We start from the raw sequence: 13031 nt of genomic DNA, 5'->3' as shown, positions 1-13031 counted from the left end.
AAACAACTCTCCCACGTGCACTGGGATGGATCAAAGGGTGTCCTACCCACAAGCAATCATTTGCAGGACTGTACAGAGTTCTACAAACACATTCACACTCTCTAGATCCCGACACCTTTTCAAACATCAACAGGGACCTTCTGGGACCCCAGCTAGTGTTTTGAAAGGCAGCTCTATTCATATCTCAACAAGCAGATGAAGATCATCTGTGGAGCTGTTACAGTAGCTGCCAGATTGTGCCAGGGATGTTGATATGGTGTGAAATACCCCTAACTTACATGGGAAGATGAGCTGCCATGATATTGTTATTTGATCAGTTAAATGACAGAGCCAGGATTTGAACCCAGTACTAATTTGTTTTAAACCAGCGCTCTAAACTCATATATAAACCCATTCAGTCCTACCATCATTTTCTAGGGTTCAGGGAAGCCTCCTGTGCCAGGCATTCCCAGAGAGAGAGATGGCCCTTGAGTCCCCTCTTGTGTGTGTGTGTGTGGGGGGGGGGGGACTGCAGGAGTCTTCACAGCTTAGCAGTCACAAAAAGCCTCCGATAAGGAAATGCTGCCTTCTAGAGGCTTCTAACCAGAGGGGACTGCCAGGTCTTGCTTTTCCTGAGCAATGGACTAGTTGGTGGCCCCCAACCCCTAGGCTCTTAGTTTTTCTTAGTCCAGCAGGGCAGGACTTTACTAGGGGTAGCATTTTGCCTAACTTGTTGCAAAATGTCTCTTCCTTTTTACCAGATGATGTCTGCAACATTGTTTCTACAGTCTTAATACTAACCCTTCACTCCACTGGACAGAGGAAGGCTGAGTCACACAGGCAGGAGCAGGTGAAGGCCACACATCTAGTTGTGGGCACAGCGCCACAGTCCAACTCTCTCCAGGCCTTTGCTATCCCTGGCTGCTTAACTCTGGGAAGGTCAGAAGAGAGAGATTCATGCTCATTAGGCATTTCCCAGAGACCCAGGACAAGGAATGCCTGCAGCCCCTCTTGGTCTTGGCTGAGAGTGCTTTTTCTTTTTGAAACATATGCTGGGGGAAGGGAGAGGGAAGCTGGCTGAGGAATTTTCCCAGCAGGCTGAAAAGCAAACGGAGAAATGAGGGATAGAGGGCTCAGACAGGGATCCATTTTAGAGACTAGGCAAAACCAAGGCTTGGAGAGCAGAGAAGCCTGCCTGAGCTCCAAAGTGCCTCTTCTCTGTGTCACTTCCTACATCTTCTGATTGCCCAGGGTGCCAGGGAGCCTGGCTTCTCATTCCAGTGAGCCATTCTTATGTGGAGAATAATGAGCCCTGCTTGGTCTTACATTTCCCAGTCATAAACAAGCAGAGGTCCCCAGCCCTGCCACATGCACACAGCAAGACTGAAAAGGGATTCTTGGATGGGGAAGGCATTGAGCAAAGTCCAGGGCCATCTAGACAGGTAGGTGATGGGCCGCTTGCCCTAATCTATTAGAGGATTTGCTGGACACAAGTGCATACTGCTAAGGTCATGGTCTGCTGCCTGGGATGGGTTCAGCGAAGTTCCTGTGGGTTCGAAGTCCAGGTATAAAACATGGGGGGTGGAGAAGCCTTGACTCTGAGCGAAACAAAAAACAGGTCTTCAGAGACCCCATGTCTACTTCCTGTCTTCTGGTGTCAATCACCTTCCCCTTGGGCCTTCACACACCTTCCAGGGTCCCTAGTAAGAGTGAAGAATATAAGAATATTCAGGTGCACCTGTGTGTATCCACTGGAGAGAAAACTGTCCCTGTAAAGGAACACTAGCAAATAAGGACAGAAGTGGCCTATGTCCCTCAGATCCAGGGCTGAGTGCCCAGAGTAAGTAGGAAAACTCATGGAGAAGAGAGGGGCCTTAGAGTTCAGGGGTCTCTGGAGGCCTTGCCAATAGCAAGCTGTCATCCCTCTGCAAGCCTCAGTTTTCCTCATCTATAAAATGGGAATGCTACATTTGGGCCTGATATCACTCATTTCTCAGTTGCTTAGCCTGAGTACTTGTGCACCTGTGTTGTTGTTGTTTTTTTTTTGTTTGTTTGTTTGTTTTTTGTTTCCATCTCCCTGGTGGAGGGGTTGGTTGTGGATGAAGAGTGGGGAGGGTGTTAGTCCATGCTGAGCACTTTGATTTGTGGTCCCCTAGATAGAGTCACTTCTGGGATCCTCAGTAGCCTTGCTGAGGGCCTGGCCCCACTCCACTCAGGGCTGCAGGCACCAAAGTGAGGCTTGCCTGTGGCTGCTGTGGAGGGTGGGGTGAGAGCCATAGCAAACATGAGGGGGGCAAAGAAAGGTCCAAACAGGTTTTCCTGACCTCCAACATCCATGCCTGTCTGTGGTCTAAGGGATCTTAACATGCCTGCTGACTTTTTTCTCCTCAGCCAAAGCTGGAACACAAATTCCTAGACTTCTAGGCAGTTGAGGAACACAAGAAGTTACCTCAGTAATTCCCCTGCCTCGCTCAGCCTTCTTTTCCAGGGGAGCTCAGAGTGACAGAAAAAACAGAGGCTTTGGAGTCCCCGCTGACTTCACGTGCATTGGCTGTGTGTCCCTGAGGAAGCTATTGCTTCTCTTTAAGCCTGGGATTTCCATTAGAGCCAGGAGGAAATCTCTTCAGTTTTGTAAGGAATGAGGGAGATATCATTCTCTAAAGAACCCAATTTTGGGGTGCTGGTTGCCCGAAGCTGCCTGAACAGTGGCAGGCCCACTCTGTGAGGAAGGGAGGCCAGAAGCATATGACAGAGGTCTGCTTCTGGCTGCAAGCCCTTCCTCAGGTTGGCAGTGTTCCAGAGTTCTCTGGCTCTGCCCATGGGTTCCCTGGGCTCTCCCTCTGCACACAGGCTGTGACTTCTGTTCCTTTGAAGTCCCCAGGTAGAGGCTGGAAACATAGCTCAGTGAGCAAAGCCCTTGCCTTGGGATTGGCAGTACCTGGGTTAGATCTACTGAGCCCACCTTGAAGACCTATGCTGCTCCCAGCACTAGAGAGGCAGAGACAGGCAGATTTCTGGGGCTTACTTCATCTAGCCTGGCTAGAACAGCAAATTCCAGAGAGTGGGCCAGTGGGAATAATAGCCTAGGTGGTCCTCTCGCTTCCATGCATGGGTGCACTCTTCAAGCTGCCTCCTCCTCAACAAAAAGCAAACCAGATAGGCCCTAAGCCTTCCTGGCAGAGGTGGCCATAGCTACCTCCTGAGGCTGGAGCCAAGGTTTTCCAGCATCCCTGGCTTCATTTTTACTCGGACAAGGTCCCCTTTATAGATTCAAGAAAACAATAAAGCTGGTGTGTCATGGACAAGAAGAAAACAGCACTCAGCAAATGATCTTGCTCCCGTATGCCTGTGGGAAACTGCTGTAACCTGGCAGTTGATGTTCATAGGCCAGCGGCTCCTCACTGGAGGGTTACTCATAGCTGGTTTCAGGTCACAGCAAAAAGACATCTCTAGATGTCACCACCGTTTGCAAGCAGGGACATGTATTCTGTCAAAGGCCTGCTTATGCTAGTGAGTCTAAAATCTTCTTTGGGATGAGGGTTCCCACATTGCTGCATTGAACAACTGTGTGCCCATTGTGCTCTGGGGCTCACTGGGGCCTTTTTACCTACAGGAGGGTAGACTGAGGCCCTGAGAGTGAGCCTTTCTGTCTGTCAGATGCTGCTCAGTGCTGGGATGTGACTTGCTCATAGCAATCAAAGCCCTTTTCTCTCCTTCCCACCACGTCTACCATGGTGTCTCTGCCCCATGGTCCAAGTTTAAAAGTAGAGGGGATTTGGGGAACCTGAAGAGATGGAGGCTGCTCTGGCCTGGGCCTTAGTCTCAGTGTTGTCTGTGGAGGGGTGCAGGATGCACAAGGAAGAGAGAAATGGCTGAGCATGCAGGGACTGATAAGGCATGGGCCCTTTGGGTACTAACAGCTAGCCACTGCCCATCTATATTGTTTGCAAGTGCCCTCCCCCTTTTACTGGTTTGATGTTTTTCAAACAAGGTCTCAGTCTATAGCCTAGACTGACCTATAACTCACTATATAAACTAGACTGGCTTCAAACTATTCATCCTCCTGCCTCAGCCTCTAGCATGCAGGGACTGCAGATGCATGTTACCATTCATACCCATCACTCATGCTGGTTGTGTTCTAGAACAGACCCCAGCCTGCCCACCTCTACCTTGCCCTCGCTTAAGTTTTAGAGATGTGTGGAGGCGATGGCACAACCCTATACCTAGATGGAGCACAGCATTGGGAGTACGGCACGGGGGCAGGCATTGTTAGGTTCAATATTTGTCTTTTTGTTTGTGTTTCGAAACAGGATTTCTCTGTGTAACAGCCCTGGCTGTCCTGGAACTCGATTTGTAGACCACGTTGGCCTCAAACACACAGAGATCTGCCTGCCTTTACCTCCCGAGTGCTAGGATTAAAGGCATACACCACACCACCATGTCTGGCTCAATATTTGACTTTATGTCATTTATTCTCACCCAGGGGCATTCACTCCCCATAGAGAAACTGAGGTGCATAGAGGTGACAGGACTTAATTAATGTCACCAGTGTAGTAAGTGGCAGAGCTAGAATCTGAATACATGTTCAATACCAGGTCCCTTCTCTTTTCACAACTATGTGTCTCACAGAACACCAAGACTGGGTGTGGTCCTGGGTCTTCCTGTCTTTCATTGTGTCTTTAGGTGAGCCATTTCATGTCAATATGCCTCAGTGTTTTCACCTGTAAAATAGGTTTACAGGCAGATTTATTTAATAACCCACAAAGCTATCCAGCTTCTACTCTCCTGTAAACTGCTGTCCAGGAGGGTCCAGATAGTTTCTCACCACTTCTATGTGAGTTCATTCCATATGCTCTACCCAGTAATCCTGGGCAGCGATGGCATCCACCTTTAATCACAGAACTTGGGAGGTAGAGGCAGGCAGATCTCTGTGCATTTGAGGCCAACATGATCTACAAATAGAGTTCCAGTACAGCCAGGGCTATTACACAGAGCCCATTTCACAGGAGAAACCTGAGGTATAGAGAACAGAAGCAATTAGCAGAAGTTAGGGGGAGAATTAGGAGGGTATGCACTGAATGCAGATGTCACTTAGGGTGACTTGGGACATCCTTCCATCAAGACAATTCATGGGGCAGGAACTGCAGGCCCTTGCTCGGGCTCTTAAAGCTTGAGTATTGAAAATAAGCAAAACAGACAAGAAACTGAGTTCCCAAGAGAGCAAAGATATTATTTTTATTGGTGATGGCTCCAGGCCTTCCATTTCCCACTCCCATGTCTTCCCTAATCCATGTCCTCTATTGCTACTCAGGACTGGACTCAGGCCACATCCGTGGTTCAATCAACACACCCTTCATGAACTTCCTAACTGAAGATGGCTTTGAGAAGAGCCCAGAGGAGCTGCGTGCCATATTCCAGGACAAAAAGGTGGACCTCTCACAGCCCCTCATTGCCACATGCCGCAAGGGGGTCACTGCCTGCCATATTGCCCTGGCTGCCTACCTCTGCGGCAAGCCTGATGTGGCTGTTTATGATGGCTCGTGGTCGGAGTGGTTCCGAAGGGCACCCCCAGAGACCCGTGTGTCCCAGGGAAAGAGTGGGAAGGCCTGAGTGTGTGCAGCCTCCTCCTCTGCACACCAACTTCAGCTAGTTCCCTTCAGTGAGACCAGTGTGGCCTGCCAAGGGTTCACACCTCTTAGGCAATGAAGATTGACAGGATTTTAGAGTTGCTGTGAGTGCCTCCTTCCCACCATACTGAAATAAAGTGCCTTTTCTCAGAAGTGAGTGTCTCCTTGTACTGGGTTCTGACCCCTACCTTTGTTGACCTTTAGCGAAGATGGACATGCCGAGGACACTGTTGCTGTACTTGGTCTTGGTCAAGACAGCTGGTTGCCCTCTCTTGTATGGTGTGGCAGACTTTTCCTAAGAAGACATGACACACACATCTACCCATCCCAGAAAGGGAACCCACGACACACGAAAGCAACAATTGCACCAATGTCCAACTTGGTGAACCAAGGAGTTTTTACTGGGGTTACTCACAGGAGTGTGAGTGGGGGTTACTTAGAAGGGGTAACTCCGAATCAGCTGCATCACCAAAGCTCATCTTACCATGGATGACAGCTCACAGGGCTGCAGTCCTGGAGCCCTCTGCAGAGCTTGCAGACTGCAGCTCTGTTGCTGCGGATGCCCTCCCCCAGCAGTTCTGACTCCTTGATGTACTGCTGAGGAGGGAGCTCAGGAATCTTCCAAATTTTTATTATTCCAAATATGTGTCTTCTATTTACCTCTGGAGATCCCCACCACCACACACACCACTCCTGGAGGGAATGTTTCAATTCTGAGGAGATTGTCATACAACACTAATCAGGGATGCTCTGCCATAGCGGATGCTGGGACCTACCTCAAAGGGTGTACAAAGGTGAATGAAGAAGGCAGGGAGAGATGAAGCCAAGACTAGCCTCCTACCAAGCCCTCTCTGTAGGCCCCACTCCTGGAGATTGGGGAGGGAGAAAATAGCCTTCTCCACCTGCTCAGAATCTGGCAAAAAAAGGTGATCCTGGCCTTGACTCCCTTGCTGGCTCTGAATAGACCCTCTGGGGATTATGTGGGGGAGTAGCTCCACTAAAGGGCTCTGCAAGCCCAGCAAGTTGTAGCAGGAAGCCACCATAGGCGAGGGCTTCTTGAAGATGCAGAAGGACCATTGCTGATGCATTTTCAGTTTTCCAAAAATTAGCTTTGAGGCTGATGAGTAAAGTTCAGATCTCATCAACTGGAAATCTGGCTTTTTCCTTCCCAGTCCTTGAGAGCAAGAGGAGCCCTGGAGAGCCAGGACCATATTTGTTGGGGAGGAAGCCCAACCAGTGCTGGGGCAAGAAGGGTCCAAGAACTTCTGGGGAGGGGCTCTGAGCCATAGGCTAGGCCTCATCTCTGTCACCTTTCCCCTTCCCATGCCAGCTTACCCCTCTTGGAACCTGGAGGAACCCAAGCATCCCTGGGGACGGAAGACAAGTGGCCCTCTCCTGTTCTTCCCACCCCAACTGCTTTGTCAGCACAATTTCAAAGCAGCTCCCATAAATCTTGGAAGTGAGCAGGCCTCTTGCAGTGCGCCCTGAAAGAGGCTTTGAAAGGGCAGCTAAAACAAAGGGCTTGAGGCCACTGTGCTCAGCTAGGACCATGGTAGGGTGCATGGGCAGTGTGGAAAGGTCTGCAAGGGGAAAGAAACATGTCAGGTAGGGTTTTGCAGGTCAAGAGGAAGCCTTCAGTTTCTACTCCTGGAAGATCCTGATCAGAGGGGTGACATCATCTGGCATAGGTTTGAACAGGACCTATGGCTGTGGAGGCAAGTGAAGCCTTCAAGTGAATCTGACTCACAGAGTCTAGTGAGAGGCCTTCTGAGGTGTCTGTCTTCCTGTCCTGTGGGGCTCTCTTTGTGAATGTGTGAGTGCGTGCATGAGTGTGAGGGGGGAAGGGAGGGGAGAGAGAGAGAGAGAGAGAGAGAGAGAGAGAGAGAGAGAGAGAGAGAGAGAACTTGTTTATAGCCAACAAAGCAGGGCAAAATGGATGGGCAGCCGCTCCCAGGATGGCTCAGTATGAGACTGATGATGTCTGTTTTCGTCACAGATTTTGATGCAATGGTGTGTGGGGACTCACACAGTGAGGGGCAGAGAAAGCCAACAGGACCCTAAGCCTCTCTATCTAGTAGAACATAAAGTAGTGTCTCACCATCAGCCACGTGTGCCTACATAACTGTCCCCAAGGGAATCTTAGGATGAGCCTCATTGGCCCTGGCCAACCCCTCCCCTGTAGCCTTCCGAGATGCCGGGTAGCCATTCTTAGACCCTCTATTCCTGCAACTGTGGGCTAGTAATGCATGATAAACCAAAGGGTTTGTGGGTGGATGGGCTTTGTACCACAGTAGGATCCCTGAGGAGTGTGATGCAAGCTGCTTACACCTGTTATTCCAGCACACTGGAGGCCGAGGGCCAGCCTGGGCTTCATAACTGAAAGGAAAAAAAAATCTATTAAGTAGTGGGCCCCTAGGATGTCAGATTTACCTACCTGTCTCTGTCTCCTGGGGAGATCACATAATATGCACACCTCCACCGTGTGCCTGATGGGTGGTAGAGCTAGTGTCCACATCCATGGTTCTGCCCCTACATCACTATGTAGAAACCACAACTTTATTGAGCTCATCTGCAACCAGCCCTGTAGTTCACGGCAGAGAGGACCCTCATTGTTACACACATGCTTTAATTTTATTTCCCAGTCCCCCACTGAGAATTCCTTACTTTGAACCATGTTTATGCTCTTAAACACCTTCGTACCTCTCATGTTCTCTCTCTTAAACCAGAGAGATCCTATGCATATTTCAAGATCCAGCTCAAATGGCCCTTCCTTGAGCCCTTTCCCTAGACAGACTTGGTCATGTTGTCTACCATTCCCTTGCTCTTCCAAGAGCATCCTGTGTGCTTGGCCTGAGCCCTGTGAACCTTGCCTTGGTGGCTGTTCAAAGGACATTTCTGAAAGGATGTGTCAGAAAGTAACACATCAAAGTCTCTCCTGTGCTCTCAGCCTTAGCCCATGGTAGGGTGAGCCTATCACCCTCTGAGGTAACAAAGGCCAGTGTACAGTGTCACCATGGCAACTCCAATGAACAGTTTGGAAGTCTGCTCCTTAGTAACCCACTGGTCCCCTTGGGTATCAGTGTTACTCTGTCTGACCCTCCAGAGTGGTTCACCTGGGGAGGTGAGGCAGAGGGACCTGTGAGGGAGTTGGGGCTCTACCACCACCTAGAGTTCATTTTGCTTCTCCCCACTCAGAGCTGCTTGTGAGTACCAGGTGCCCAGGCTGCCACTGCACGTATCTTCCTCTCCTCCTTGGCCAGCACCTCTCAGGACCTTCCTTTCCAGGTCAGTGACTAGTTGTGAGCTCACCTTCTGTGTCAGCCAAGGATGGCTGCTCTGATTGGCTCTACCTATGGGGTAAGGGGTAGGTATGGGGGCATGTCAGGTCGTGATTGGGGATGGTGGACCAGCTACTATCAGAAAGCTAATCTGAAAGTACTAACTTGAACTTGACTTCAAGATAGATTCCAGGGCCCATCACATGCTAGACACTCCCTTTCCTATTTACTCTCACCTCTAATCCTACTTCCTCTCTGAACCCTGTCTTCTCCTTCATGACAGAGGGTAAGTTCAGATTCTAAACATCTCTGGATCCTTCTGAAGACACACTAATTTGCTAGTTATGCTAGTGTGTCTTTGACAATTTTCTTTTGCTATTAAAAGACACCATGACCATGGCAACTCTTATGAAGGAAAAGCATTGGGCTGGCTTACTGTTCAGAAGTTTAGTCTATTGTCATCATGGTGAGAAGCTTGACAGCATGCCAGCAGATATGTGCTGGAGCTGAGAGTTTTACATCCACATCCACAGGCAGCAGGGAGATATTGGAATCGACTTGAGCTTCTGAAATCCCAAAGCCCATCCCAGTGACATATTTTCTCCAACACCTTCTAATCCCTGTCAAGTAGAGCCACTCCCTAATGACCACACACCCAAACATAAGAGAATGGGGGGCCATTCCTACTCAAACCACCACATTCCATTCCTTGGCCCCCAAAGGCTTATAGCCAGAGCATGATGCAAAAAAATGCACTCAGTCCAACTTCAAAAGTCCCCATAGCCTATAACAGTCTCAACACAATTTGAAAGTCCTAAGTTCAAAGTCTCTTTGGAGACTCACGGCACTCCCTTAACTGTAATCCCCTGTAAAATCAAAACAAAAAAGCAGATCACATCCTTCGAAGATACAATGGCACAGGTTATACATTACCCTTCTAGAAGGGAGGAAAGGGAGCATGGTAAGTAAAGGCTGGGCCAAAGTAAGAACAAAAGCCACCCAGGCAAACTCCAAACTCTGCATTTCCATGTGTGATGTCAAGGCACTCTTCATATCTCCAACTCCGTTCTGCAACACTGTTGGGCTGTTCCCACTCCCAGTTAGCAGCTTTCCTTGGTAGGGATCCCACAGCTCTGACATCTCCAACATTTTGAGGTCTTCAAGGCAATCTAGGCTTCACATTTGCCACTTCATGAAATGGCTTTTCTGGGCTTCCATGCAGGGACACCCCTGACACATGCCTGGCCTCTGTGGTTTTCCACAGCCATGGAGGGAGATTTCTGCTACTTGCTGGGACTGGATCACGACTCACTCATTCAATTACATCTGTGTCACCTTTCTGTTTTTGATGGTTTTCTTAGCTGTCTGAGCTTGGCTGTCCTGGAATTCACTCTGTAGACCAGACTGGCCTCAAACTCAGAGATTTGCCTTTCTCTGCTTCCCAAGTGCTGGGATGAAAGGTTGTGCCATCATGCTTACCCCTACACTAATTTTCACAAGTTGGAAGCTTAGTTGGGTGGGGTCTTGCCGTGAGGTCATCACTTTCTTTATTCCATTTAGCACCAGGCTTTTCTTTTAATCTGTTTATGTCTTTGAACACAGGACTTAAGCTTCATTCCACTTCCTGATGCCTTTTTCTCCTTGATTTCTACATTATGTATTCTGCCTTGCTCAACTTGCTCCTTTTCCTTATAGAACTACATACGATTGGCCACTAATAATCATGACACACAGTCAAAACTGGACTGTTTTGAAATCTTTGCCAACAACATTAATCGAAAACACTACAACTTAGCCTCAGGCAGACTATCCAGACAAGGGCAATAAGCAGCCACATTCTTTGCCAAAATATCACAAGAACAATCTCTAGGCCATTTACTAATATTCTTTTCCTCTGAAACATCTTGAACTGTCATAATCTACTCAGTGCCACTGTCTTCAAATGCTCCTACTAACATTCAACTGCTTTTCTAGCCCAAAGTCCCAAAATCCACATTCCATGAACAAGCAGCAAGGTCAGGTCTTTTACAGCAACACCCCACTCCCTGGTACCAATTTGTCTTAGTCACTGATCTATTGCTGTGAAGAGACACCATGCTCATGGCAATTCTTATAAAGGAAAACATTTAATTGGGTGCTGGCTTACAGTTCACAGGCTTAACCCTTTGTCATCATGACAGGAAGCATGGCAGCTGGAGAGTAGCTGAAGGTTTTATACCTGGAGCCACAGTGAGAAGAGAGAGATTGAGAGAGGGGGGAGAAGGAGGGAAAGAGAGAGAGGAGAGAGAGGGAAGAGAGGAGAGAGAGGAGAGAAGAGAGAGGAGAGAGAGATTGGGTTTGGCTTAGGTTCCTGTGGGAACCGGTGTTTGTGGGGGGGGCTTCAATTGGATCCAGTCACCTTCACTGGTTCTTACCTGAGGGGAGAGTGTGGATTGAGGAAAGGCAGGTAAAATCAATAAGAAAAGACAGAGACACAGGAAGGCAATTCAGTGAATATTGAATGCCCCAAGTTTATTCTTCAGCATTCTTAAGTACTCCAACCAAAGTGGGGGAGCGCATGGCAGAAGACTTCTATTGTCATATGTAAGGAGCAAACAGACTTTCTTCCCTTAATCCTCCAAGCATTTGGTAACCATACCTGTTATACTTGAGGGTCAAGAGTAAACACACCTCAGTCCAAGTCTGTTGTTATTAAGACATTCACTACCAAGCCTTAGACCTTTAGGTTTTATGACTTACCAAGGACAGTTTTGAACTCTCTAACCTTGAGCCAAGATGTAGCAGAGCCATCTTTATGGGCCCCGACAGGTTTCTGAAACCCCAAAGCCCACCCAAGTGACACACTTCTTCAACAAGGTCATACCACCTAATCCCTGTCAAGTACAGCCATTCCCTAAGGATCAAGCATTCAGATACATGAACCTATGGGGGCCATTCCGATTCAAACCACCATTGGAGTGTTAATATAAGTTGTACCAGTCAGCTCTTGCTGTGTAACAAATCACCCCAGCATTTTGAACCTTACAATGATGGTGTTTGTAGCATTTCAAATTTTCAAAAGTCCCAGGTTTTTGTTGTTGTTTTGTTTTTGTTGTTGTTTTTAGGTGTTTTCAGAGGTCCAAAATTATGATTCCACAGTTTCTATGGCTACAAAGACTCAATCAGAAAGGTCTCATGTAGAAAAATTCATGTCCAAGAGATGTGTTGAAGAGAAAGAAGGTTGGCTCATTGAGTGACCTGGAAGAAGTCAGACATGGGATGTCTCGAGAAGCATCTCTCATGGCTTCTGGGGAGAGGACAGTGTTGGTATGAGGTCCAGTTCTTGCCTGCATTCTGAGAGCTTTGCCCAGGAGCCCCAGCCATACACCAGAAGCAGGGGACTATTCCTCAGTAATGGCATCCTCTTGTCTGAGGGCAGGATATTCCAGTCAGCCAGTTTTCTGGCTACTTCTTGAAATTAATTCTTCTGTATGCTGTAAATATATATTTCTTTTATTGATTGATGAATAAAGCTGGGTTGGCCAATGGACAGGGAAATCCAAACAGGGATAGAGAAAGATAGTAGGTGGAGTCAAGGAGACTGCTGAGGAAGCAAGATACCCAGGCATCACCGGTAAGCCAAGACTATGTGAAGATATATAGATTAGTAGAAATGGGTTAATAATTAAGAGAAAGCTAGCCAATAAGAAGCCTGAGCCATCAGTCAAACAGTTCATAATTAATAGAAGCCTCTGTGTGTTTATTTGGGACTGAATGGCTGAAGGACAGGGCAGACAGAAACTTTCATCTACACTCTGCTTCATCCACAGTCAGCTCCTGTGGATATAAAGTGTCACATAGACCTCATTTTCAGGATCAGTTGGAGGAGGGTCCACATTCAAGTTCTTCCAGGGACAGGGCTCACTTGGTTATTTGAGGATACTGGGTCCTGGGGGCTGTGCTCCTCATGAACTGCTGGCCAGGGACTGCCTCCGCCTCCTCTGCATGGTCAGCTTCACGCACAGCAGGTCAGAGCAAGCCAGCTGGAGAGAGAGCAAGGGAGAGTACCAGTAAGGCAAATGTCAGGTCAAACCCTGGAAATTCAGGATAGAAAGACACACTACTTCATTACATCATTGTGATCAAGAAACAAGTCACTAGGCCCAGT

General features: G+C 48.2%; 1 protein-coding gene across 2 annotated transcripts in view; it reads left to right on the top strand.

The window, feature by feature from the left end:
• The window catches only part of Tst (thiosulfate sulfurtransferase), a 30477-nt gene that overhangs the window by 1050 nt on the left and 16396 nt on the right, over positions 1-13031 (top strand). The window contains exon 2 of one of the 2 annotated variants that reach the window (XM_051189316.1): positions 5291-5759. The exons of the other annotated variant lie outside the window; for it this stretch is intronic. Coding sequence (XP_051045273.1) covers positions 5291-5589 — 299 coding nt within the window. The 3' untranslated portion in view covers positions 5590-5759. Of the gene's footprint in view, positions 1-5290; positions 5760-13031 lie in introns of those variants that run through there. 2 annotated transcript variants of the gene reach the window in all.

This window comes from Phodopus roborovskii, unplaced genomic scaffold (genome assembly GCF_943737965.1).
Source record: "Phodopus roborovskii unplaced genomic scaffold, PHOROB, whole genome shotgun sequence".
Taxonomy (NCBI): Eukaryota; Metazoa; Chordata; class Mammalia; order Rodentia; family Cricetidae; genus Phodopus; species Phodopus roborovskii.
Note: the sequence above shows the minus strand (reverse complement) of the source record. Positions and strands in the feature narration are given on the sequence as shown.